Source organism: Pongo abelii, chromosome 15 (assembly GCF_028885655.2).
Source record: "Pongo abelii isolate AG06213 chromosome 15, NHGRI_mPonAbe1-v2.0_pri, whole genome shotgun sequence".
Taxonomy (NCBI): domain Eukaryota; kingdom Metazoa; phylum Chordata; class Mammalia; order Primates; family Hominidae; genus Pongo; species Pongo abelii.
The window spans coordinates 77,724,271-77,747,833 of NC_072000.2; the positions used below are offsets into that span (position 1 = coordinate 77,724,271).

At 44.8% G+C, this 23,563-nt stretch overlaps 1 protein-coding gene across 3 annotated transcripts in view; it reads right to left on the reverse strand.

Annotated features, from left to right (window-relative positions):
- Positions 1 to 13,607: 13,607 nt before the first annotated feature.
- HEATR4 (HEAT repeat containing 4) overlaps positions 13,608 to 23,563 on the reverse strand; it is a 58,963-nt gene continuing 49,007 nt past the window's right edge. For all 3 annotated transcript variants that reach the window (XM_063715905.1, XM_024231979.3, XM_063715904.1), the window contains one exon: positions 13,608 to 15,004. In XM_063715905.1, the coding sequence (XP_063571975.1) occupies positions 14,768 to 15,004 (237 nt within the window). In that variant the 3' untranslated portion in view covers positions 13,608 to 14,767. The remainder of the gene's footprint in view (positions 15,005 to 23,563) is intronic.

Below are 23,563 nucleotides of genomic sequence, written 5' to 3' on the forward strand. Positions count from 1 at the left end.
AAAAAAAAAAAAAAAAGAAATATATGTGTATATTTTTAAATATTCAAAAATCAAAATAGAGAATATGTTCAATTCAGGGCCAGCATATTTTATGTAATATATAACTGTTATATATAATAACTATTATTACCATTAATATCATTATTGAGTATACAATGGCTGGTTTTCTCCCCTAGCTCCTAGAAGGAACCCTTTTATGAGGAGTAAATTAAATAATATACATAATTCAGGACCTGACATATAGTAAATTCTCAATAATCATTAGTTATTGTTAACATTATTAATAGCCGGGCATGGTGGCTCATGCCTGCAATCCCAGCACTTTGGGAGGCCAAGGTGGGCAGATCACGAGGTCAGGAGATCGAGACCATCCTGGCTAACACAGTGAAACCCCGTCTCTATTAAAAATACAAAAAAATTAGCTGGGCATGGTGGCAGACACCTGTAGTCCCAGCTACTCAGGAGGCTGAGGCAAGAGAATGGCATGAACTCAGGAGGCGAAGCTTGTAGTGAGCAGAGCTCATGCCACTGCACTCCAGCCTGGGCGACAGAGCGAGACTCTGTCTCAAAAAAAAAAAAAAACATTATTAATAAACGTGTGATATTTGATATTCTCTCCAAGCTACTGGAAGGAAATACTTTGAACTCTCATTACTTTTCCAGGGTGGCCTTATTTCCATGTATTTTGTTCAGTTTTTCCATTAGCACCCTATACTCGCCAGAGCACAATTCTAGATTTGGGGTTCATAAAATATGACCACCAAAGCCATAACACAGTCTAATTTCCTGCCTGCCCTATACCAAGAAGGGTATGCCCAAAACCAGCAAAATGGGCTAGTTATGGCAGCACCTTCTATATGCACAAAAGTCTGAGCCTGGCCCCAACCAGAATCCAGAGAGAAGGGATTGTGCCTGGTAGAATGAACAGAGACTTGGCTATGTGACCTTTGTCCCTTTTAAAATATGGTCATCCTTGTGCAGTCTACTGAGTCAATCCTCAACTAAGAATGAGAGAAAGAGGGACCTACACAGGCCCTACAGATGGGATAAGGGTGTCCAAGAAGATGTTTTCACACCTGGGTTGGAAGTAATAAGAACCCATAAAAATAAAGAGCAATTTTGCAATTAGAAAGTTGGAAGACGAGAGTCCAGTTTGTTGGCCAGGCTTGGTGGCTCACACCTGTAATCCCGGCACTTTGGAGGCCGAGGTGGGCGGATCACCTGAGGTCAGGAGTTCGAGACCAGCCTGACTAACATGGTGAAACCCCGTCTCTACTAGCCGGGTGCAGTGGTGGGCGCCTGTAATCACAGCAACTTGGGAGGCTGAGGCAGGAGAATCTCTTGAACCCGGGAGACGGAGGTTGCAGTGAGCCGAGATCACGCCATTGCACTCCAACCTGGGCAACAGTGAGACTCTGTCTCAAAAAAAAAAAAAAAAAAAGAATCTTGAGAGTCCAGTTTGCAACATGAAAGAAAGATCACTAAGAGGCTGGAGTCACCCTTCAGGGCTGGGTTGAAGCTGTCTTCCTTATAAAGGTGGAGGATATTGAAGGTTGGCCTGTGGCCAGGAAAAATGAGGAACTATAATCAAGAAAACCCCATTATTTTGGCTTTGAGTCATTTCTCAGGGCTCACCCATAATTATTACATAAGAAAGACAGAAAAAACAAAAACCTCCTAAAGTGTAAATGATCCTTAAACTAAAAACACTGTAGAAATACAAAGATCCAGGCTGGGCGTGGATCTTCATGCCTGTAATCCCAGCACTTTGGGAGGTTGAGGCGGGCAGATCACCTGAGGTTGGGAGTTCGAAACCAGCCTGCCCAACATGGAGAAAACCCGTCTCTACTAAAAATACAAAATTAGCCCGGCGTGGTGGCGCATGTCTGTAATCCCAGCTGCTCGGGAGGCTGAGGCAGGAGAATCACTTAAACCCGGGAGGCGGAGGTTGCGGTGAGCCGAGGTAGCACCATTGCACTCCAGCCTGGGCAACAAGAGTGAAACTCTGTCTCAAAAAAAAAAAAAAGAAAAAAGAAAAGAAAACAAAAAGAAAATAAAGAAATACAAAGATCCAAGTTTTTGCAACTTATCTGTCTCTCTGTCTCTGTCTCTGTTTCTTCTTCTCCCGCCCATATTTGCACATGTTCTTTCATTTCTTTTCCACACAGAAGAAAACTACCCTTACAAGGAAATGCCTTAGGATCCTCTAGGCTGGAATTGTTTTCAGATCGGGAATCATCTTCTCTAGCAGTCTCCACTGCAGCGCTACAGGATTAGAGCTCAGTATTCACAGATAATGACAGTTTACACCTCTCCCTCTAAATCAAGTCACCTGTGCAGCTGTGATTTAAAGAGCTCCGATGATTTTCTGAGCTACACTAGCCCTGGCCCTTTCTTCTCCCGAAATGTTCCCAAACATTACCAGATTTGTACACAGAAAGTCTCAAAGCAGAAGTTGCTGGGAAAGTTCTGTAAACATGAAGGGGAGATGTACACCAATATCAAGTTCCTCTTCCTGTGGCTCTGGTTTTCTCTCCTTCCTATTCTGTGTTTCCTCTGTGTCTGGGACAGAGGAGACTTGTATGTTTCCATACCTGTTAATAGCCAGAGAAAACTATTCGGCCCCTTGTCGGGTTAGCGGATTTTAGAAGGGAAAGACAGGGTAAAGAGATGAGGACTCACCCCCAGGAATTCTGACTATACAATAGGAATGGTGTATTTATTTATTCAGCCCTTTTCTACACTGCAGTCAAAGCAGCAGCCATTTCATTTCACCCTCAGGATGTGTATTTAGTGGTAAGCTTTCTTTCTTTTCCTGTTAGTTTCCTGCAAAAGGACATCAGTGTCTCCCTCATTGGAGCAGCTGATAAGAAGGATGTTGTTGCTCAAACAGAGACAGAAAAACCTATTTCCTGTCACAGACCCAGGCCATCCCAAGGGCATGGAGAATTAGACCAGGTTGTGGAAATAATGGAGGAACCTGATTTTCATGCCTATTTCCCTGGTGCCATCTTCCTCCCTGAAATACTCTGCAATAATTACACCTTCCACTTAAGTAGGATTTCACACTTTTCCAAAGTAGCATCATGTTGTACAGAAGTAGAGTTGGCTGCACTGTAGTTGGCATAGCCTATTAGTTACTTTGGAGGGTTTATATGAAGAGGCAACTTTGGGTTTAACTTTAAGTTTTGGGGAACTCATACAAATAGCATAGGTTTACCCTAAGTTGGATTCCATTTGCTTCCTCCTGCCTCTCCTACAGATCTCATCTTCAAAGTTACTATTATAGGGGAGGCTTCCTGATATCCCTCTCCCAGGCACATTGGGTTGGGTGCCCCTCTTATACACACCACATTTCCACTTTGGATACACATATCCCATGGGTAAACTTGCTCAGTGCCTAGCCATCCAGCAACATGTCGGCACTGTAACAACAGGGAGAGCAACCTTCCTGCTCATGGCTGCCTAGCATAGGGCCTGGCCTACAGTAGTTTCCTAAATATTTAGTGAATGAATGAGTGAGGAATTGTCTCTAGGAACTGTCTCTAGGAGCAGGCTTGCCACCTGACACAATCACTTATTTTGGGGTGGTGCTCTGGGATTTATAAAAAAGGCATGTGCTAATTATCACATAATGATCACCGGTGGTTATAGTAATTAGTAGGCAAAAGCACAGTGGTGGAGTATGACTAAATAAAGGTCTCCTCCAGGTGGGGGGCTATCCCTGCACTCTGAATTTGGAATCCCACTGCCCATCTCTCTTGGACTCCTGTGGACAGGGTCATTCCTTTGGGAAATTCTGTTTGGAGTTGCCAACACTGGGGAACAGGGAGAATTAAGCTCCATTTCCCCAAACTCAGTGAAGTCTTTCTGATATGAAAATTAAAGAACAAGGCCAGTGGTGGCCCTCTGTTGCTTTCCTTTCAGCCTCTGAGACAGATTTCCCCATCAAGGGTCTGCGCTGAGTCATCCTACCTCCAGCGGAAACAAGTCAGCAGCACCCTGAGGATGGATGATGGAGGTAAAGACTCATCCTGCTAATCTCCTCCTCCCACGGAGGCCAAGGTTCATGGTCTTGGCCCCCTCCCTGGGAACAAGAGGGCAACCCAAGAGAAGAAACTCTTCCTTCCCACTCCTCTCTCTCTTACAAGCTCATGGTCTGAGGCTCCTCTTTCTTCTGCCAATGGAAGTCGAGGATAGAGAGAGAGGAGGAGGAAGAAGAAACCAAAGGGCACAGGACTGTACTTTGCTGGCTGGGGGGAGGTGGGACACGTGGGTGGGGGGTATGAATTGGGATGAAGGATGACAAGACATGAAGAATCCTTGGAGGTTCTCCAAAAATTCTCACATACAGAACAGCTAAGGCACAGCCTAGTTGCGGAGACACCAGGGAACCCAGAAATGTAAATAGTGGGAGGTGATGACAGCAAAGAAGCAGGCAGATCTGATACACAGGCCCCTACACAGAGCTACGCCCTGTGGGAGAACCACAAACTGCCTAAGACTGGGTAGCAAAGAGAGAGAGAGTGGGCATTCACTGTGAGACCTTGAATCAGAGGCCCACACTCTAAATCCAGCTCAGTCTCCAATTTGTGGGGAGGACCCGGGTGAAAGATGAATGTCAGAGATGTGGCTTAATCAGCTGCCTGTGGGATGGGCACATGTTTGGGAGATACTTTGAAATCTCTAGATGAAAGGAAATGCCAGAAAAAGCTATCATTACTTTGAGGGCTGATCATAGAGCAGCCAGAGCATCTTTGAGCTCCTATATTGGAATCAGAGGCTACAGTATTTTCATCTTGGGCAGACCAATTCCTGAAGACCAGTTTTTTAATAACGTCAATTGAGAACAGGGTCAATTGTGAGGTCCCTTAGGAATACAACCAGAAATCTCATCCCTGGAGTATAGAAATTTCCAACCAGGCTCCAGCAAGTTATCTATGCAGACTGATTCTAGCCAGGCCTAACTTGCCTAGGGTGATGATATACAGGCTATGACCTGATGACACTTCTCCTCCCTTTCTCTCCTCCCTTTCTCTCCTCTTTTTCTCTCTTTCACTTGTGCATAAGGCAACTTAGAAACATTAACTCACCAAAGAATACTTGGAGATTCCCAAATGATCACCCCAATTGTGGCTCTTCATCTCCAAATACTTAGCCTTTTTTTTTTTTTTTAAAGGAATGTGATGTTCTTAAACCAGATCTTTTTTCTTTCTATTTGGCAGGTACATAGGCACATGACCCTAGTACTTTCCTTCTCTATTTATTCCCTTCTATACTTTACCACAAATACTTCCACTTGACTCCCTCCTCTGGTCTCTGTTCTATGAACCATCTAGATTATCATTCCAAATGAATACATTTGTGTTTGAGCCCTTAAATGCAAGAATATTTCCCTTCCTGGTCTCTCCAAAGCTAACAGGCTGACTAGACTCAGAACAGGACTTTAATCTAAGCTGGCAACAAGTGCTTACCTGTCCTGAATGACCTAAGCTGCAATCATCCTGGGTCACAATCATCAGAGGAACAGATATTATTTTTCTCCTGTTGCACAAAGTGGACAAAGGTTGTCTAGCTGGTGCAGAACGGATCTCTTGATAAAGCCAGAGCTTCTTGTGAACTAAGAAAAATCTCAAGAATGGGCATGTGACTGCTAAGCAAGCTCTGTGGGAGAGCTCAACCTATAATATTACAAATGGCATGGGTAAGATCAACATGAACTCATCTCTCAAATCCCCAAATCTTAGGTTTCAATGTCTCTTACAAAGTTCCAGGAGAGTTAAGCTTAGGACCAATATAAAGGAAGACTACTCCAAACTTTAGGTAGTAAATGCATGGCACTCATTACCCAGGGAGGGAATACAATCAGAATACAGAAAAAAAATCAAGGCAACATTTATGAATTGCAGAGCCATATATGAGTAAAACTGGATGGATCTTGAACTACTCATTTTCAACCCTAGTCCTATGTGAAAGTCTCATGTCTCTCTCCTAGGTCCTAGTATTCTAATTCAGTAGGTTGGAGTGGGGTCTGTATATAGTTGCAAAGCTCCCCCAGGTGATTCTGATTTATAACCAGGCTTGAGGACCACTACTTGAATAACTTGAATAACCTTTAACCTGTTGGATAGGTCTGACCCAGCCTGGTCATCCTTAACGGTCCTAATTGTCAAACTGCTTGGTTGATGAATGACAACTCAAACAGATACAGCTGGTATCCTTGCAACATGGGAACAAACTCCAGAGCAGTCATTAGACCCCGAATCTACAGATCAAATCAAGCAGTACAATAATGCTCTGGTCCCTGGCTCATTTAGAGTCTTCTCCAAGATCTCTAAGTCTTTCCCACCTTAGGGATGAATCAGCGGAGGCGTTTAAAACAAGGTACTACTTTTGGAAGGAAATATTCAGATTTGCTTATCAGAATAAGATGCAGACTTCTTTTTTCTTTTCTTCTCTCTTTTTTTTTTTGAGATGGACTCTCTCTTTGTTCCCCAGGATGGAGTGCAATGGCACGATCTTGGCTCACTGCAGTCTCCGCCCCAGGGTTCAAGCAATTTTCCTGCCTCAGCCTCCCGAGTAGCTGGGATTACAGGCAGGCCACCACGCCCAGCTAATTTTTGTACTTTTAGCAGAGATGGGGTTTCCCTATATTGACCAGGCTGGTCTCGAACTCCTAACCTCAAGTGATCCACCCGCCTCAGGCTCCCAAATTGCTGGGATTATAGGCATGAGCCACCACGCCCGGGCAGATGTAGGCTTCTTTACATATTTCTCTCACGGCTCTTTTTGCACAATGTTTAACACAGTACTAGGAATTCATTTATTCAGTAAACATTTGTTGATTAAAAATTAGTTACATACCCAATGCCAATAGTTTGTTGCTGAGGATATAAATAATTAAATAAGGCAGTGATAAAACAGACCAGATGTGATCTCTAGCTTCTTAGTTACCTAATAAGCTCTCAAAAATATTCTTTTATCATAGTGGCTGGACACAGTGGAAAACTCTACCTAAGGGTCATCCTACCCTCTTAGGAACACAACATTTAAGTTCTTTCGAAGACAGAGCTACCCTGGGGCCAAGAACAACTATAAAAAAAGTGCCTACCTTTTCTTCTCAAATGTACCTACAAGTGAAGGTTAAAAATGAACTTCTGGCTGGGCACGTTGGCTCACGCCAGTAATCCCAGCACTTTGGGAGGCCAAGGCAGGCAGATCCTGAGGTCAGGAGTTCAAGACTGGCCTGAGCAATATGGAGAAACCCCGTCTCTACCAAAAATACAAAATTAGCAGGGCATGATGGCACATGCCTGTAATCCCAGCTACTCGGGAGGCTGAGGCAGGAGAATCGCTTGAACCCGGGAGGCAGAGGTTGCGGTGAGCCGAGATCGTGCCATTGTACTCCAGCCTGGGCAACAAGATCGAAACTCCGTATCAAGAAAAGAAAAAAAAAAGAACATCTGGAGAATGAGAACTATGCTATATTCATCTTTGAATTTCCAGTACCAGGTATACAGTACCTTGCACATAGTAAATGTTCAGTGTTTTAAAAAAATTTTTTTTTTTTTTTGAGACAGAGTCCCACTTTGTCACAGGCTGGAGTGCAGTGGCGTGATCTCGGCTCACTGCAACTTCTGCCTCCCGGGTTCAAGCGATTCTCCTGCCTCAGCCTCCCGAGTAGCTGGGGCTACAGGCACCTGCCACCACACCCGGCTAATTTTTTGTATTTTAGTAGAGACGGGGTTTCACCATGTTGCCCAGGCTGGTCTCGAACTCCTGAACTCAGGCAATCCGCCTGCCTCGGCCTCCCAAAGTGCTAGGATTACAGGCGTGAGCCACCGCGAGTGGCCCAGTGTTTTAAAATTTTAATTAATTAATTGAGACAGGTTCTGGCTCTGTCACCCACGCTGGAGTGCAGTGGCCCCATCTCGGCTCATGTAACCTCTGCCTCCTGAGCTCAAGTGATCCTCCCACCTCAGCCTCTGAGTAGCTGGGACTGCAGGCATATGCCATCATGCCTGGCTAATTTTTGTATTATTATTATTATTATTTTTTGGTAGAGATGGAGTCTCACTATGTTGCCTAGGCTGGTCTTGAACTCCTGAGCTCAAGTGATCCTCCCGCCTCGGCCTCCCAAAGTGCAGTAATTGCAGGCATGAGCCACCGCACCCAGCCTGTTCAGTGTTTTTGAATGAGTGGATGAATGAATGAAGCTGGAATCCCAGTTCTGCCACTAACTGTATCTTTGTACAAGTCACAGATTCTTTGTAACCGTTTTTTCATGACTGGGATAATAACTACCTTGCTTATTTGTTGTTATGTGACTGGAAGTCATGTGTTCTAAGAATCACTGGCAGCTGGGCATGGTGGCCTGTAATCCCAACATTTTGGGAGGCTGAGATGGGAGGATGACTTAAGCCCACAAGTTTGAGACCAGCCTGGGAAACAGAGGGAGACCTCATCTCCACAAAAAAAATTAAAAACTAGCTGGGTGCGGTGGTACGTGCCTATAGTCTCAGCTACTGGGACGGCTGAGGCAAGAGGATCATTTGAGGCCAGGAGGTCAAGCCTGTAGTGAGCCATGATTGCACCACTGCACTCCAGCCTGGGTGACAGAGTGAGACCCTGTCTCAAAAAAAAAAGAAAGAAAATTGGCACTCTGCCTGGCATTCAGCAGGTGTTCAACAAATGGTTGTGGTGGTGCTATATGGTTGTTACTCAGAACAGAGAAGCAGAAGCGTCCAAGAACCAACTTGTATGGTCAAAGTGACATCTAGTGGTAAAATTTTAGAACACACACCAAAAGCACAGTCAATTGCTGGTTTGAAATTTAAATTGAGGAATGACTAGGAACTAACAGGGCACCTGATTTACGTAAGTACAGTAACATTATTTAATTCTCACCAGTGATTTTTTTTTTTTTTGAAACGGAGTCTCACTCTGTCGCTCAAGGCTGGAGTACAGTGGCGTGATCTCGGCTCACTGCAACCTCCGCCTCCCAGGTTCAAGCAATTCTGCCTCAGCCTCCCGTGTAGCTGGGACTACAGGTGCCGCCGGCCACCACGCACGGCTAATTTTTGTATTTTTAGTGGAGACGGGGTTTCACCATGTTGGTCAGGCTGGTCTCAAACTCCCGACCTTAGGTGATCCTCCCGCCTCAGCCTCCCAAACTCCTGGGATTACAGGCGTGAGCTACCGCACCTGGCTTCACAAGTGATTTTCAACCGTGGATGCAGATTAGAATGACGTGTGAAGCTTTAAAAATCTATTGGTGTCTGGATCTCACCCTTGGAAACGCCGATTTAACTTGCAGGAGGTGTGACTTGGGCTGTCATATTTTTAAACTGCGATTTTAACATGCAGCCTGGTTGGGAACCACATGCAAGAGACCCATGAGATGGTCTTCTTCTCGTTTTACAAGTGATGAAAGTAAAAGTCAGAAGGATAAAGTAATTTGCACAAAGTCACACATTTATTATTAGCAGTAGGTAATTTGAACTTGCGTCTACCATTTTCCCACAATACCACATGGCTTTGCAGAGGCTTTTGGAAGTCTGATGTGCTCCACTTAGCTTCTGTCTGGGGGAGTCTCAAACTCAGAAGCGTTAGGGAATTGCATGGTGCTGTGAGCTAAAGCCCTCCAAACAACAGTTTGGCGTTGATGGGATAGTGTGGTCTAATGACGGCACTAACTGCCTGATCCTCTCTATGGAATCTTTTTTTTTAAGACAAGGTCTTGCTTTGTTGCCTAGCTGGAATGCCGTGGCATGATCAGAGCTCACTGCAGCCTTGAACTCCTGGGCTCAGCTGGGACCAGAGGCACATGCCACCATGCCCAGCTATCTTTGTATTTTTTGTAGAGATGGGGTTTTGCCATGTTGTTCAGGCTGGTATTTTTATGTTTTGTAGAGATGGGGGTCTCCCTATGTTGCTATGAACATTCATGTCAATTTTGATTTTTAAAAAATTATTTCAAAAGAAACTCATTGTAATTGTTTGTGTTAAAAAATGATAACTTGCCCAGGTGCAGTGGCTCACGCCTGTAATCTCAGCACTTTGGGAGGCCAAGGCGAGTGGATCACTTGAGGTCAGGAGTTTGAGACCAGCCTGACCAACACGACAAAACCCCGTCTACACTAAAAATACTAAAATTAGCTGGGCATGGTGGTGGTGGGTACCTGTAATCCCAGCTACTCAGGAGGCTGAGGCAGGAGAATGGCTTGAACCTGGGAGGTGGAGGTTGCAGTGAGCCAAGACTGTGCCACTGTACTCCAGCCTGGGCGACACAATAAGGCTCTGTCTCAAAAACAAACAAACAAAAACTTTAAGCATACACATTAAAAATCTACCAAAACTTTTTAAAATTGAGTTTTGGCACTTCATTTTTAAAAATATAACTGGGGTCTCAAAAATGAGTAACGAGGCTGGGCGCGATGGCTCATGCCTATAATCCCAGCACCTTGGGAAGCTGAGGCGGGCAGATCATGAGGTCAGGAGACTGACACCATCCTGGCTAACACGTTGAAACCCCATCTCTACTACAAAAATACAAAAAATTAGCCGGGCTTGATGGCAGGCGCCTGTAGTCCCAGCTACTCGGGAGGCTGAGGCAGGAGAATGGCGTGAACCCGGGAGGTGGAGCTTGCAGTGAGCCAAGATCGTGCCACTGCACTCCAGCCTGGGCAACAAAGACTCCGTCTCAAAAAGAAAAAAAAAAAAAAGAGTAACCAGCTTGCTCTTGACCTCTGAAAGGCTCTGTTGCTGCCTCCAACAAGAAAAGCCCATTTTATCCAATTACACAACAAATCCCCAAAGTCAGAAAAACCATGTGATATTTGCTGGCATATCCATGATGACTACTAATTATGTATTTGGTAAATGTTTGCTGACAATATAGCCCATCAAGAAATGATGGGAAGGCTGGGTGTGGGTGGTTCATGCCTGTAATCGCAGCACTTTGGGAGGCTGAGGCAGGTGGATCACTTGAGGCCAGGAGTTTGAGACCAGCTTGGCTAACATGGTGAAACCCTGTCTTTACTAAAAAAATATTAATATTAGCCGGGTGTGGTGGCTCACACAAGTAATCCCAGCTACTCAGGAGGCTGAGGCATGAGAATCACTTGAAAACCAGAGGCGGAGGTTGTAGTGAGCCAAGGTCATAACACTGCACTCCAGTCTGGATGAAAGAGCGAGAAACTCTGTCCCTTAAAAAAAAAAGAAAAAGAAATGATGGGACGGGTGAGGGTAGGGGAGAGGAAATTCGAACACAGGTGCTTTCCTTCTGACCCACAACCCCCACTTGCTGTTGGTCTGGCTGACGTGGTTCACGAGGGGGATGGTAACTTAGATGGAACGTGTAAACCAATGGAAACATGAACCTTGATTGAAAAATGAAAAATTTCTCTAGATCCTGACTAAGGGAAGGTCAGCATGTTTCTCCCACATCCTGGCCCAAACAGAAGCTTTCTTTTATGGCAGGATAGGGATCAGTCCCTTGTCTAATCAACCAATGGAGTTAATGAGTATGGCAGAAGCAAGGGAGAGGAAAGATGACAACAGCAGCAATGAAAAGGAAACACCTGACACATTTATCTTTGTGAGAAGTGAGAATCACCCGTAAATGCCTCAGCCAGGAAGGACAGGTAGGGTCCTTTATAAAAGGATTTGTGGAGCTTCTGGAGCATTTTGTCATTATAACATTTTGTTAATAGATTAACAAGGCTGGGTGCAGTGGCTCACGCCTATATCCTAGCACTTTGGGAGGCCAAGGCAGGTGGATTCACTTGAGGTCAGGAGTTTGAAACCAGCTTGGCCATCATGGTGAAACCCCGTCTCTACTAAAATTACAAAAAAATTAGCTGGGCATGTGGTATGTGCCTGTAATCCCAGCTACTCAGGAAGCTGGGGCAGGAGAATCGCTTGAACCTGGGAGGCGGAGGTTGCAGTGAGCCGAGATCATGCCACCCCGACTCCAGCCTGGACAACAGAGCGAGACTCCATCTCAAAAAAAAAAAAAAAAAAAAAAGATTAACAAAAACATGGCTGGGCACAGTGGCTCACGCCTGTAATCCCAGCACTTTAGGAGGGCAGATCACTTGAGCCCAGGAGTTTGGGACTGGCCTAGGCAGCATAGTGAGACCCCATCTCTACAAAAAATATAAAAAATAGCCAGGCGTTGTGGTGTATGCCTGTGGTCCCAGCTACTGAGGAGGCTGAGGTGGGAGAGTCACTTGAGCCCAGGAGGTTGAGGTTGCAGTACGCTGAGATCTTACCACCACACTTCAGCATGGGCAACAGAGTGAGACCCTGTCTCAAAAACAACAACAACAAAAAACACAAAGCACAAAAAAACAAAACCATGATGGTAAGGAGAGCAGATGCCTGCTTTTCTGTTGTGAAGAAATTTGGGAACCACTGTGGAAACAGGAGAGGGGAAAGGAGCTGTCATGGACCCTTGCTGAGCTCCTTCCTTCCCCCAGCCTTTTCTCCCATCCCTCCCCTTACCTGGAAGGTCCTCTCTCCTCCTCTCTGCCTAAATCTTGTGCCATCTCAGATCCAACACAAATTCCCATGTCTCCATGACGACTCCTGCCCCCCTTTCCTGAACTCCTACAGCACATCTGCTGTGTACCACACAATTCTCACTAAATTAAGCATATTGTCTTTGAAAGGTTCTTGTGTGTCTGTCTTCTAAAACCCCTTGTAAACTCCTCAAGGACAAGGGCCATTTCTTCTGCTGCTGCTCCGTCTCCCACAGTGCTGACGGCCTAATAGACCCTCTGTATGGTCTTGCTGGCTGACTGACTGAAGGGTTCAGTTAGGCTCTCTTGCTCCTGCCAGCAAAGCAAAGAGTGCACAATAAAGTCCTTTCACTATGAAATGACAAATTCAAAGATAGAGGGGCTGAGAAAGTGCTCATACAGAATTATTCATTGTCTTGAATGTCTCATAGTAGCCAGATCCCAGAATCCTCAGGTTAGATGCGGAAGTAACTTTGAGCCATGTGATAGTGCTTTTTAGATTAGTATTTCACTTAAAGGGAAAGTGTAAGGTAATACACATTCCATGGGTTACATGAGTCAAGGAAAGGGAAGAGTTTCTGTTATGAAGTTAGCTCATATCCCCAAAGACCCTCCCTGCCACCGTGTTTCATAGCAGTTAGGAATTTACAGGAGAAAATATTGCGTGCTCTCTCTCTCTCTCTCTCTCTCTCTCTCTCTCTCTCTCTCTATATATATATATATATATATATATTTTTTTTTTTTTTTTTTTTGAGATGGTGGAGCCTTACTCTGTCGCTCAGGCTGGAGTGCAGTGGCAAGATCTCGGCTCACAGCAGCCTCCGCCTCCCAGGTTCAAATGATTCTCCTGCCTCAGCCTCCCGAGTAGCTGGGATTACAGGTGCCTGCCACCACGCCCCGCTAATTTTTGTATTTTTAGTAGAGACAAGGTTTCACTATGTTGGCCAGGCTGGTCTCGAAATCCTGACCTCAGGTGATCCGCCTGCCTCGGCCTCCCAAAGTGCTGGGATTACAGGCGTGAGCCACCATGCCCGGCCTTGCTTTTTATATTTTTGACAATAACAGTGCCACGGGAAGAAAGGATGTGATTAGGGGAAGAAAAAAGAGGAGAGGTTCATGTTGTCTTTATTTTCATTAATGAATGTCTCAAACATTTTAGGGTATAAACAGCAATCAGTATTTAGGAAAGGAAGCTGGATTCACACTACTTGGAAATCTGGGTCTTTCCTCATCCATGGCAATTTTTGGGCATCATGTGCTCTTACAGAATCCCATCTTATGATATAGATTCAGTTTACAGCTGTTCTATGATGCTTGATTATTTCAAATATTAAGTACATTGAGGCTCATGAGAATTGCTAATCTGCCTTGTGAAACTGCGGAGTTGTTTCCCAAGGGTAGAGATGCATTCACATCCACCCACACAGTACAAACGGGGAAATGATTACGCTGGCCTGGATTTTTTGTAATAGTCCCGTGACATGGCTTCCACATTGCTCTATGGGCTGCAGTTAAAGAACCTAATCTAGAACAAGACTAGACTCGTAGATTTAAAAAGTCACCTAAGCTGTTTCTTTCCTAGACAAATGGGATTCTAGTTTGGGTTTTATTTTATTTTGTTTTATTATTTTTTGAGACAGAGTCTCATTCTGTCATCCAGGCTGGAACGCTGTGGCGCAATCTCGGCTCACTGCAAACTCTGCCCCCTGGGTTCAAGCTATTCTCCTGCCTCAGCCCACCTAGTAGCTGGGATTACAGGTGTATACCACCACACTCAGCTAATTTTTTTGTATTTTTAATAGAGATGAGGTTTCATCATGTTGGCCAGGATGGTTTCAAACTCCTGGGCTCATGTGATTCACCCACCTTGGCCTCTCAAAGTGCTGGTATTACAGGCATAAGCCACGGTGCCCAGCCCTAATTTGGGTTTCAGAGGGCAATTTGTACCATTTGGAAAAGATGCTGGATCCTTCAATATTACTGCTTTAGAAAGATTTGGAACTCTGACCCATATTTAGTACATTACCTTTCTGGGGCCTGGAAAAATACGCTTTGTCATCTAATGTGATGTCAATTTTCTTTAACCTTCCATGTAAATAGTGCACATTAAGACATGAGGTCTACTGTTAAATGATTTTTGTTTATAAACATAGTGACAACAAGATTTTACAGTATCAATTAAAAAGACCCAACGTGACCAGGTCCACTGCTTCCTGCATCTTGAAGTAAGACAAGTGTTCAGCTTAGAGATGAGCACCTTTCCTTCCAGAGGGAGAAGACATGATGGGAGAAGAAAATGTTCTCTCTGAGAATTTACCCAGATGAAGAGCTGAGTAGTCGGATCTAAATGGTCCCACAGCAATCCTTTTCTCGCGGGAGGTGCGTAGATCTTTGACAAGTGATGAACGAACTTTGCTTCGTGTGGTTAGGCCTGGGACTGAACTTTGTAACCAGGGATTTGGTGCGCGGGGCTTCACAGGCTGCAGAGAAACATGAAAACATGAGTGCATATGCCAAACATGTCTCATGTGAGCGACAGAGCCCAAGTGAAGGCTTCTTTGGCTATAGTGTGTCTCCTTTTTTTTTTTTTTTTTTTGAGACGGAGTCCCACTCTGTTGCCCAGGCTGGAGTTCAGTGGCACAATCTCGGCTTACTGCAATCTCCAACTCCCGGGTTCAAGTGATTCTCTTGCCTCAGCCTCTGAAGCAGCTGGGATTACAGGCGCCCGCCACCACGCCCAGCTAATTTTTTTTTTTTTTTTTTTGAGACGGAGTCTCGCACTCTCTCCCAGGCTGGAGGGCAGTGGCGCGATCTCAGCTCACTGCAAGCTCCACCTCCCGGGTTCACGCCATTCTCCTGCCTCAGCCTCCTGAGTAGCTGGGACTACAGGCGCCCACCACCACACCCAGCTAATTTTTTATATTTTTAGTAGAGACGAGGTTTCACCGTGTTAGCCAGGATGGTCTCGATCTCCTGACCTTGTGACCCGCCTGCCTCGGCCTTCCAAAGTGCTGGGATTACGGGGTCAGCCACTGCGCCCGGCCTTTTTTCTTTCTTTCTTTCTTTCTTTTTTTTTTTTGAGACAGAGTTTTGCTCTTGTTGCGCAGGCTGGGGTGCAAAGGTGCGATCTCAGCTCACCGCAACCTCCGCCCCCAGAGTTCAAGGGATTCTCCTGCCTCAGCCTCCCAAGTAGCTGGGATTACAGGCATGCGCCACCACACCCTGCTAATTTTGTATTTTTAGTAGACACAGGGTTTCTCCATGTTGGCCAGGCTGGTCTCGAACTCCCAACCTCAGGTGATCCGCCGGCCTCGGCCTCCCAAAGTGCTGGGATTACAGGCATGAGCCGCTGTTCCCAGCCACGCCCAGCTAATTTTTTTGTATTTTTAGTAGAGACAGGGTTTCACCATGTTGGCCAGGCTGGTCTTGAACTCGTGACCTCATGATCTGCCTGCCTCGGCCTCCCAGTGCTGAGATTACAGGCGTGAGCCACCGCGCCCAGAGATTATTCTTTAATTAATCTCAAAAGCCTAACACCAGGGGAGTCTCTCTGAGCCTACTCTGGCTTGAAAAGCTGCCCATTAAAAAATAAAAATAAAAGCCTAACACCAGAGTTTGATATATGTTCACTCACACATTTGTAGAAGGAACACAATATCTCTTATAATATTCTTTACTTCACTAATAAGTTATAATTTCAGTTATACATTATATGGCGTTATTACTAGTTAAGTAATAAAACCAATGTATTATTTATCTTGTTTTTCATTACTTAAAAAATGAATAATTGGTTGGGCACGGTGGCTCACACCTGTAATCCCAGCACTTTGGGAGGCCGAGGCAGGCAGATCACTTGAGGTCGGGAGTTCAAGACCAGCCTGGCCAACATGGTGAAACCCCATCTCTACTAAAAATACTAAAATTAGCCGGGCATGGTGCAGGTGCCTGTAATCCCAGCTACTCAGGAGGCTGAGGCAGGAGAATCGCTTGAACCAGGAGGCAGAGGTTGCAGTGAGCCAAGATTGCACCACTGTACTCTAGCCTGGGCGACAGAGCGAGACTTTGTCTCAAAATAAAAAAAAAAATTAATCAGCCGGGCACGGTGGCTCACGCTTGTAATCCCAGCACTTTGGGAGGCCGAGGTGGGCGGATCACGAGGTCAGGAGATCGAGACCACGGTGAAACCCCGTCTCTACTAAAAATACAAAAAATTAGCCGGGCATGGTCGCGGGCGCCTGTAGTCCCAGCTACTCGGAGAGGCTGAGGCAGGAGAATGGCGTGAACCCAGGAGGCGGAGCTTGCAGTGAGCCGAGATTGCGCCACTGCACTCCAGCCTGGGCGACAGACAGAGACTCCGTCTCAAAAAAAAAAAGATTAATCAATTATAATGGACCATGTTATTTTAATTTTCATTTTCAAGATTTATTCTTATATTTGTTATATTTATTTTTAATATTTTATTATGTTTTTTGAATATTGTATGTGAAATAAAAAATGAAGTCATGATACAAAGTAAGTCTGACCTGTACATGAATGTTTGTAGAAGCTTTATTATAATCACTCAAAACTAGAAGCAACCAAGATGTCTTTCAAGAAGTGAATGAACAAACTGGTACACCTATACAATGGAACAGTATTCAGAGGTAAAAAGAAATGATGCCTGGCGCGGTGGCTCATACTTGTAATCTCAGCACTTTGGGAGGCCAAGGCAGGCAGATCACAAGGTCAGGAGTTCAAGACCAGCCTGACTAACATGGTGAAACCCTGTCTCTTCTAAAAATACAAAAATTACCTGGGCGTGGTGGTGTGTGCCTGTAATTCCACTACTCAGGGGGCTGAGGCAGGAGAATCACTTGAACCCGGCGGTCAGAGGTTGCAGTGAGCCGAGAACACACCACTGCACTCCAGCCTGGGCAGCAGAGCAAGACTCCATCTCAAAAAAAAAAAAAAAAAAAGAAAGAAAGAAAGAAATGAGATGTGAAGCCAGAAAAAGACATGCATGCATGAATCTCTTCAAATGTGTATTGCTGCCAGGAGGGTGGCTGATGCCTGTAATCCCAGCACTTTGGGAGGCCAAGGCAGGTGGATCACTTGAGGTCAGGAGTTTGAGACCAGCTTGGCCAACATGGTGAAACCCCGTCTTTACTAAAAATACAAAAATTAGCCGGGGGCGGTGGTACACGCCTGTAATCCCAGCTACTTGGGAGGCTGAGGCACGAGAATCACTTGAACCCAGGAGTCAGATATTGCAGTGAGGTGAGATGGTGTCACTGCACTTCAACCTGGGCGACAAAGTGAGACTGTGTCTCAAAGAAAAAAAAAGATATGTATTGCTAGGTGAAAGAAGGCAGCCTGAAAAGGCTACATACTGTATAATTCCAATTATATGACATTGTGTAAAAGACAAAACTATAGAGACAGTAAAAAAAAAGGCCAGGTGTGGTGGCTAACGCCTGTAATCCCAGCACTTTGGGAGGCCGAGGCGGGTGGATCACGAGGTCAGGAGATCGAGACCATCCTGGCTAACAAGGTGAAACCCCGTCTCTACTAAAAATACAAAAACAAAATTAGCCAGGCATGGTGGCAGGCACCTGTAGTCCCAGCTACTCGGGAGGTTGAGGCAGGAGAATGGTGTGAACCCAGGAGGCGGAGCTTGCAGTGAGCCAAGATCACGCCACTGCAGTCCAGCCTGGGCAACAGAGTGAGACTCCGTCTCAAAAAAAAAAAAAAAAAAATCAGTAGTTGTCCAGCTACTCGGGAGGCTGAGGTGGGAGGATCACTTGAGCAGGGGCAGTTGAGGCTGCAGTGAGCCATGATCATGCCACTGCAACTCCAGCTTAGGCAACAGGAGGAGACCCTGTCTCAAAATAAAAAACAAAAACATAACAAAAAAAGGAGAGGAAAAAAGAAAAATCAGTGGTTGACAGGTATTTGTGGGGAGGAAAGGAGGGTTGAATAAGTGAAGCACAGGCCGGGCACAGTGGCTCAAGCCTGTAATCCCAGCACTTTAGGAGGCCCAGGCAGGCAGATGACTTGAGGCCAAGAGTTTGAGACCAGCCTGGCCAACATGGTGAAACCCAGTCTCTACTAAAAATACAAAAATTAGGCAGGGCGCAGTGGCTCACACCTGTAACCCCAGCACTTTGGGAGCCTGAGGCGGGCAGATGACCTGAGGTCAGAAGTTCGAGACCAGCCCGGCCAACGTGGTGAAACTCTGTCTCTACTAAAAATACAAAAATTAACCGGGCATGGTGGCGGGCGACTGTAATCCTAGCTACTCGGGAGGCTGAGGCAGGAGAATTACTTGGACCCAGGAGGCGGAGGTTGCAATGAGCCGAGACTGCGCCACTGCACTCCAGTCTGGGCAACAGAGCCAGACGCCAGACTTCGAGACTCCATCTCAAAAAAAAAAAAAGGGAAGCACAGGAGACTTTTTAAGGTGGTGAAACTATTCTGAATATTCTGTATAATATATGATGGATACGTGACATTATTCATTTGTTAAAACCCATAGAACTTTACAGCAAGAAGAGTGAACCTTATTTTTTGAGACGGAGTTTCACTCTTGTCACCCAGGCTGGAGTGCAATGGTGCAATCTCGGCTCACCGTAACCTCCGCCTCCCAAATTAAAGCGTCTTTTAAATGCCTCAGCCACCCCAGTAGCTGAGATTACAGGCAAGCACCACCATGCCCAGTTAGTTTTTGTATTTTTAGTAGAGACGGGGTTTCACCATGTTGGCCAGGCTGGTCTCGAACTCCTGACCCTCAGGTGATCCACCCATCTCAGCCTCCCAAAGTGCTGGGATTGCAGGCATGAGGCACCCCACCCAGCCAGAGTAAACATTAATGTATGCAAATTAAAACAAAAACATTTAGGAAGTAAGGGGATCTAGGAAGGAATACGGACTGCATGTAGCAAGAGAACCAAATGTATAAAACAACTTCAGTGAAGGGAGTAGGAAAAACTTCAGAAATGTGTGGAATCTGTAAGACTAAATACAACAGGAATTGCACATAGCACTGTACTCTAGTTAATAAAATTGTTTCCCAAGGGAGTGTGGGTTAATATTTCTGATTTATGTATGGAAAATTGGAACATAAAGTATACTAATAATAATTGTAATGATTACCTGAAAGAAATATAGACAGTCTTCTAGTCATGGAAAATAAATTTTAAAACCTTCATTTTTTACATCAGGTGTTTTTTATTTGTTTGTTTGTTTTTTAGAGACCTGGTCTTACTATGTTGCCCCAGCTGCCAGAGTGCAGTAGCTAGTACCTATTCACAGGCACGATCATAGCTCACTATAACCTTGAACTCCCGGGCTCAAGTGATCCTCCTGTCTCTGGCCTCACATGTAGCTAAAACTACATGTACCATCATGCCCCAACCCTCAATTTAAATACAGATTTTTGTTGCAGATGTGATGATGAAAAATAAATACTTTCAAGCACAATTGTATATTAGGATAAAATTCTGTGTGGAAGTTACTTCATAAAGGAAATGTGAGCGTTTTTTTTTAAGATGTAATTTTAATTTTAAAGAAGAGCTTACATATTTTATTTTTAAAATGGATGATGGTAGTTATCAAACTGTTATGGCATTTAGATTCAAATGGATGCATTTAAATTCAGTTTTGAACTTAAAATATCAATATGTAAAGCGGGAATACTTACATGTTTGAAATTAAACTCTGCTTCTATTTAAAATGAAAACAATTTAGATGTCAATTTTTTTTTTTTTTTTTTGAGACGGAGTCTCATCTCTGTCACCCAGGCTGTAGTGCAGTGGCTCGATCTCGGTTCACTGCAAACTCCGCCTCTCAGGTTCAAGCGATTCTCCTGTTTCAGCCTCCCGAGTAGCTGAGATTAGAGGCATGCGCCACCATACCTGGCTAATTTTTCTTTATTTTTAGTAGAGGCGGGGTTTTACCATGTTGGCCAGGCTGGTCTCAAACTCCCGACCTCAGGTGATCCACTTGCCTCTGCCTCCCAAAGTGCTGGGATTGCAGGCGTGAGCCATCGTGCCTGGCCTCATTTTAGATGTCAATTTAATAAAGTAAAGAGGTGACATCATTTTTCAAAATTATTTTATAGGTTATATGAGCAAGCAAAAGAGTTGGAAATTCAACATCCTGGATAGCATCTGTTATGATGTATAGCAAGACTCAGTCAATTTGTTCTGTAAAAGGCCAGATAGCAGATATTTCAGGCTTTTGGGGCCAGATGGCCTATGCAAACTGTGATTTTTTTGTTTGCTTGTTTGTTACTGAGATGGAGTCTTGCACCGTTGCCCAGGTTGGAGTGCAGCGGCGCGATCTCGGCTCACTGCAACCTCTATCTCCCGCGTTCAAGCAATTCTGGTGCCTCAGCCACCTGAGTAGCTGGGATTACAGGCGCATGCCACCACGCCCGGCTAATTTTTGCATTTTTTAGTAGAGACGGGGTTTCACTATGTTGGCCAGGCTGGTCTTGAACTCCTGGCCCCAAGTGATCCGCCCGCCTCAGCCTCCCAAAGTGCTGGGATTACAGGCATGAGCCACCACACCCAGCCTAAACTTTATATTAACATCCTAAAGTTAAACATGAAAATTATTCTATAACAAATAATCCCATTACCCAGAGGGAACTTCTGTCTTCAGTTTGGTTTATATCTTTCCGGATATTCAATTATGCAGGCAGACACACACACACACACACACACACACACACACACACACACACACACAACATATATGGTTTTAAATAAATTTTACATAATGTAGGCTCATGCCTGTAATCCCAGCACTTTGGAAGGCTGAGGCAGGTGGATCACCTGAGGTCAGCAGTTTGAGACCAGCTTAGCCAATATGGTGAAACCCTGTCTCTACTAAAAATAGAAAAATTGGCTGGGCATGGTGGCAGGCGCCTGTAATCCCAACTACTCAGGAGGCTGAAGCAGGAGAATTGCTTGAACCTGGGAGGTGGAGGTTGCAATGAGCCGAGATTGCACCACTGCACTCCAGCCTGGGTGACAGAGGGAAACTCTGTCTCAAAAAAGAAAAAAGAAAAGAAAATTATATATAATGTATATTGGCTGCATTTTTTAAGCAAAAAATGGGACAACATATTGTTCTATAATTTGATTTTTTAACGCATTATAGACATTTCCTTGTCATTCTTTTAAATAACTATGGTAGATATTTGAGTAATTTCCAGTTTTGAAATTATAAGCAACAAGCATCTATGTATAAATATCTTTGTACACATGGGTGAATTTTTTTTTTTTTTTTTTTTTTTGGAGACAGGGTTTGGCTCTACTGCCCAGGCTGGAGTGCAGTGGTGCCATCTCAGCTCACTGCAACCTCTGCATCCCAGGCTCAAGCCATCTTCCCACCTTAGCCTCCCTAGTAGCTGGGACCACAGGTGTACATCACCATGCCTGGCTAATTTTTCTATTTAAAATCTTTCGGCTTGGCATGGCAGCTCATTCCTGTAATCCCAGCACTTTGGGAGGTCAAGGCAGTTGAATCACTTAGGGCCAGGAGTTCGAGACCAGCCTGGCCAACATAGCAAAACCCCATCTCAACTAAGAATACAAAAATTAGTTGGGCATCATGGCACATGCCTGTAATCCAAGCTACTCAGGTGAGGCACAAGAATCGCTTGAACCTGGCACGTGGAGGTTGCAGTGAGCCAAGATCACACCACTGCATTTCAGGCTAGGTGACAAAGCAAGACTCTGTCTCAAAAAAAAAAATTGCTGATTTTTCATAGCAACAGCATCTCACCATGTTGCTCAGGCTAGTCTGGAACTCCTGAGCTCAAGCAATCCACCTGCCTCAGCCTACCAAAGTGTTGGGATTATAGGTGTTAGCCACTGCACCTGGCCAGTGAATATTTTTTAAGGATAGATTTCTAGATGTAGAATTACTACTGGGTCAAAGATATCAAAATTTTGTATTGATGAATTGTCATCTAAAAGTTTTTACCAGGGTTTCTCAACCCTGGTACTATTCACATTTGGGGCCAGATAGCCCTTTGTTATGGGGCTTCATTGTACATTGTAGAATGTTTTACAGCATCCCTAGATGCTAGTAGCACCCCCACTGTTGGACAACCAAAAATATCTCTAGATATTGCTAAATGACCCCTGGGGGTGCAAAATAGCCCCAGGTTCAGAACCACTGCCTCGGACATTTGCTTTCTTCTACTTTCCTTTTATTTCTCTTTCTCACCATCTCCCTTTCAACAACTCATGCTATCCTTCCTTCTTAAAGAAAAGACACTTAAAGGAACTTATGAGGCTGGGTGTGGTGGCTCACGCCCGTAATTCCAGCACTTTGGGAGACTGAGGCAGGTGGCTTGCCTGAGCTCAGGAGTTCAAGACCAGCTTGACCAACATGGCGAAACCCCGTCTCTAGTGAAAATACAAAAATTAGCCAGATGTGGTGGCGTGCGCCTGTAATCCCAGCTACTTGGGAGGTGGAGACAGGAGAATTGCTTGAACCCAGGAGGTGGAGATTGCAGTGAGCCGAGATCGCGCCATTGCACTCCAGCCTGGGCAACAGACTGAGACTCTGTCTTGAAAAAAAAAAAAAGAAAGGAACTTATAATTTAGTATATATCACCCTTCCTTCCCAGTATATTTACACTTTAGATATAGATGAAGTGAAAGTGACAATGACTAATTCAAGAACAACTATCTAATGATGGGATGAATTTTGATGGGAGAGATAACTTGGGGTACTTTCCTGATAGGCTTTAAATCATACTATGTATACCTAAACATCCTGTTGGCTCTATTCATCTTCTTTTCTGTAGAAGTTTCTCTGAATAACAATGATTAGCATCTATATTCAGAATGTCAAGTTCCTGGCCGAGCGCGGTGGCTCACGCCTGTAATCCCAGCGCTTTGGGAGGCCAAGGCGGGCGGATCACGAGGTCAGGAGATCGAGACAATCCTGGCTAACACGGTGAAACCCCGTCTGTACTAAAAATAATAATAATAATAAAAAAAGAAGAATGTCAAGTTCCTTTGATTTTTTTTAAAGGGAAT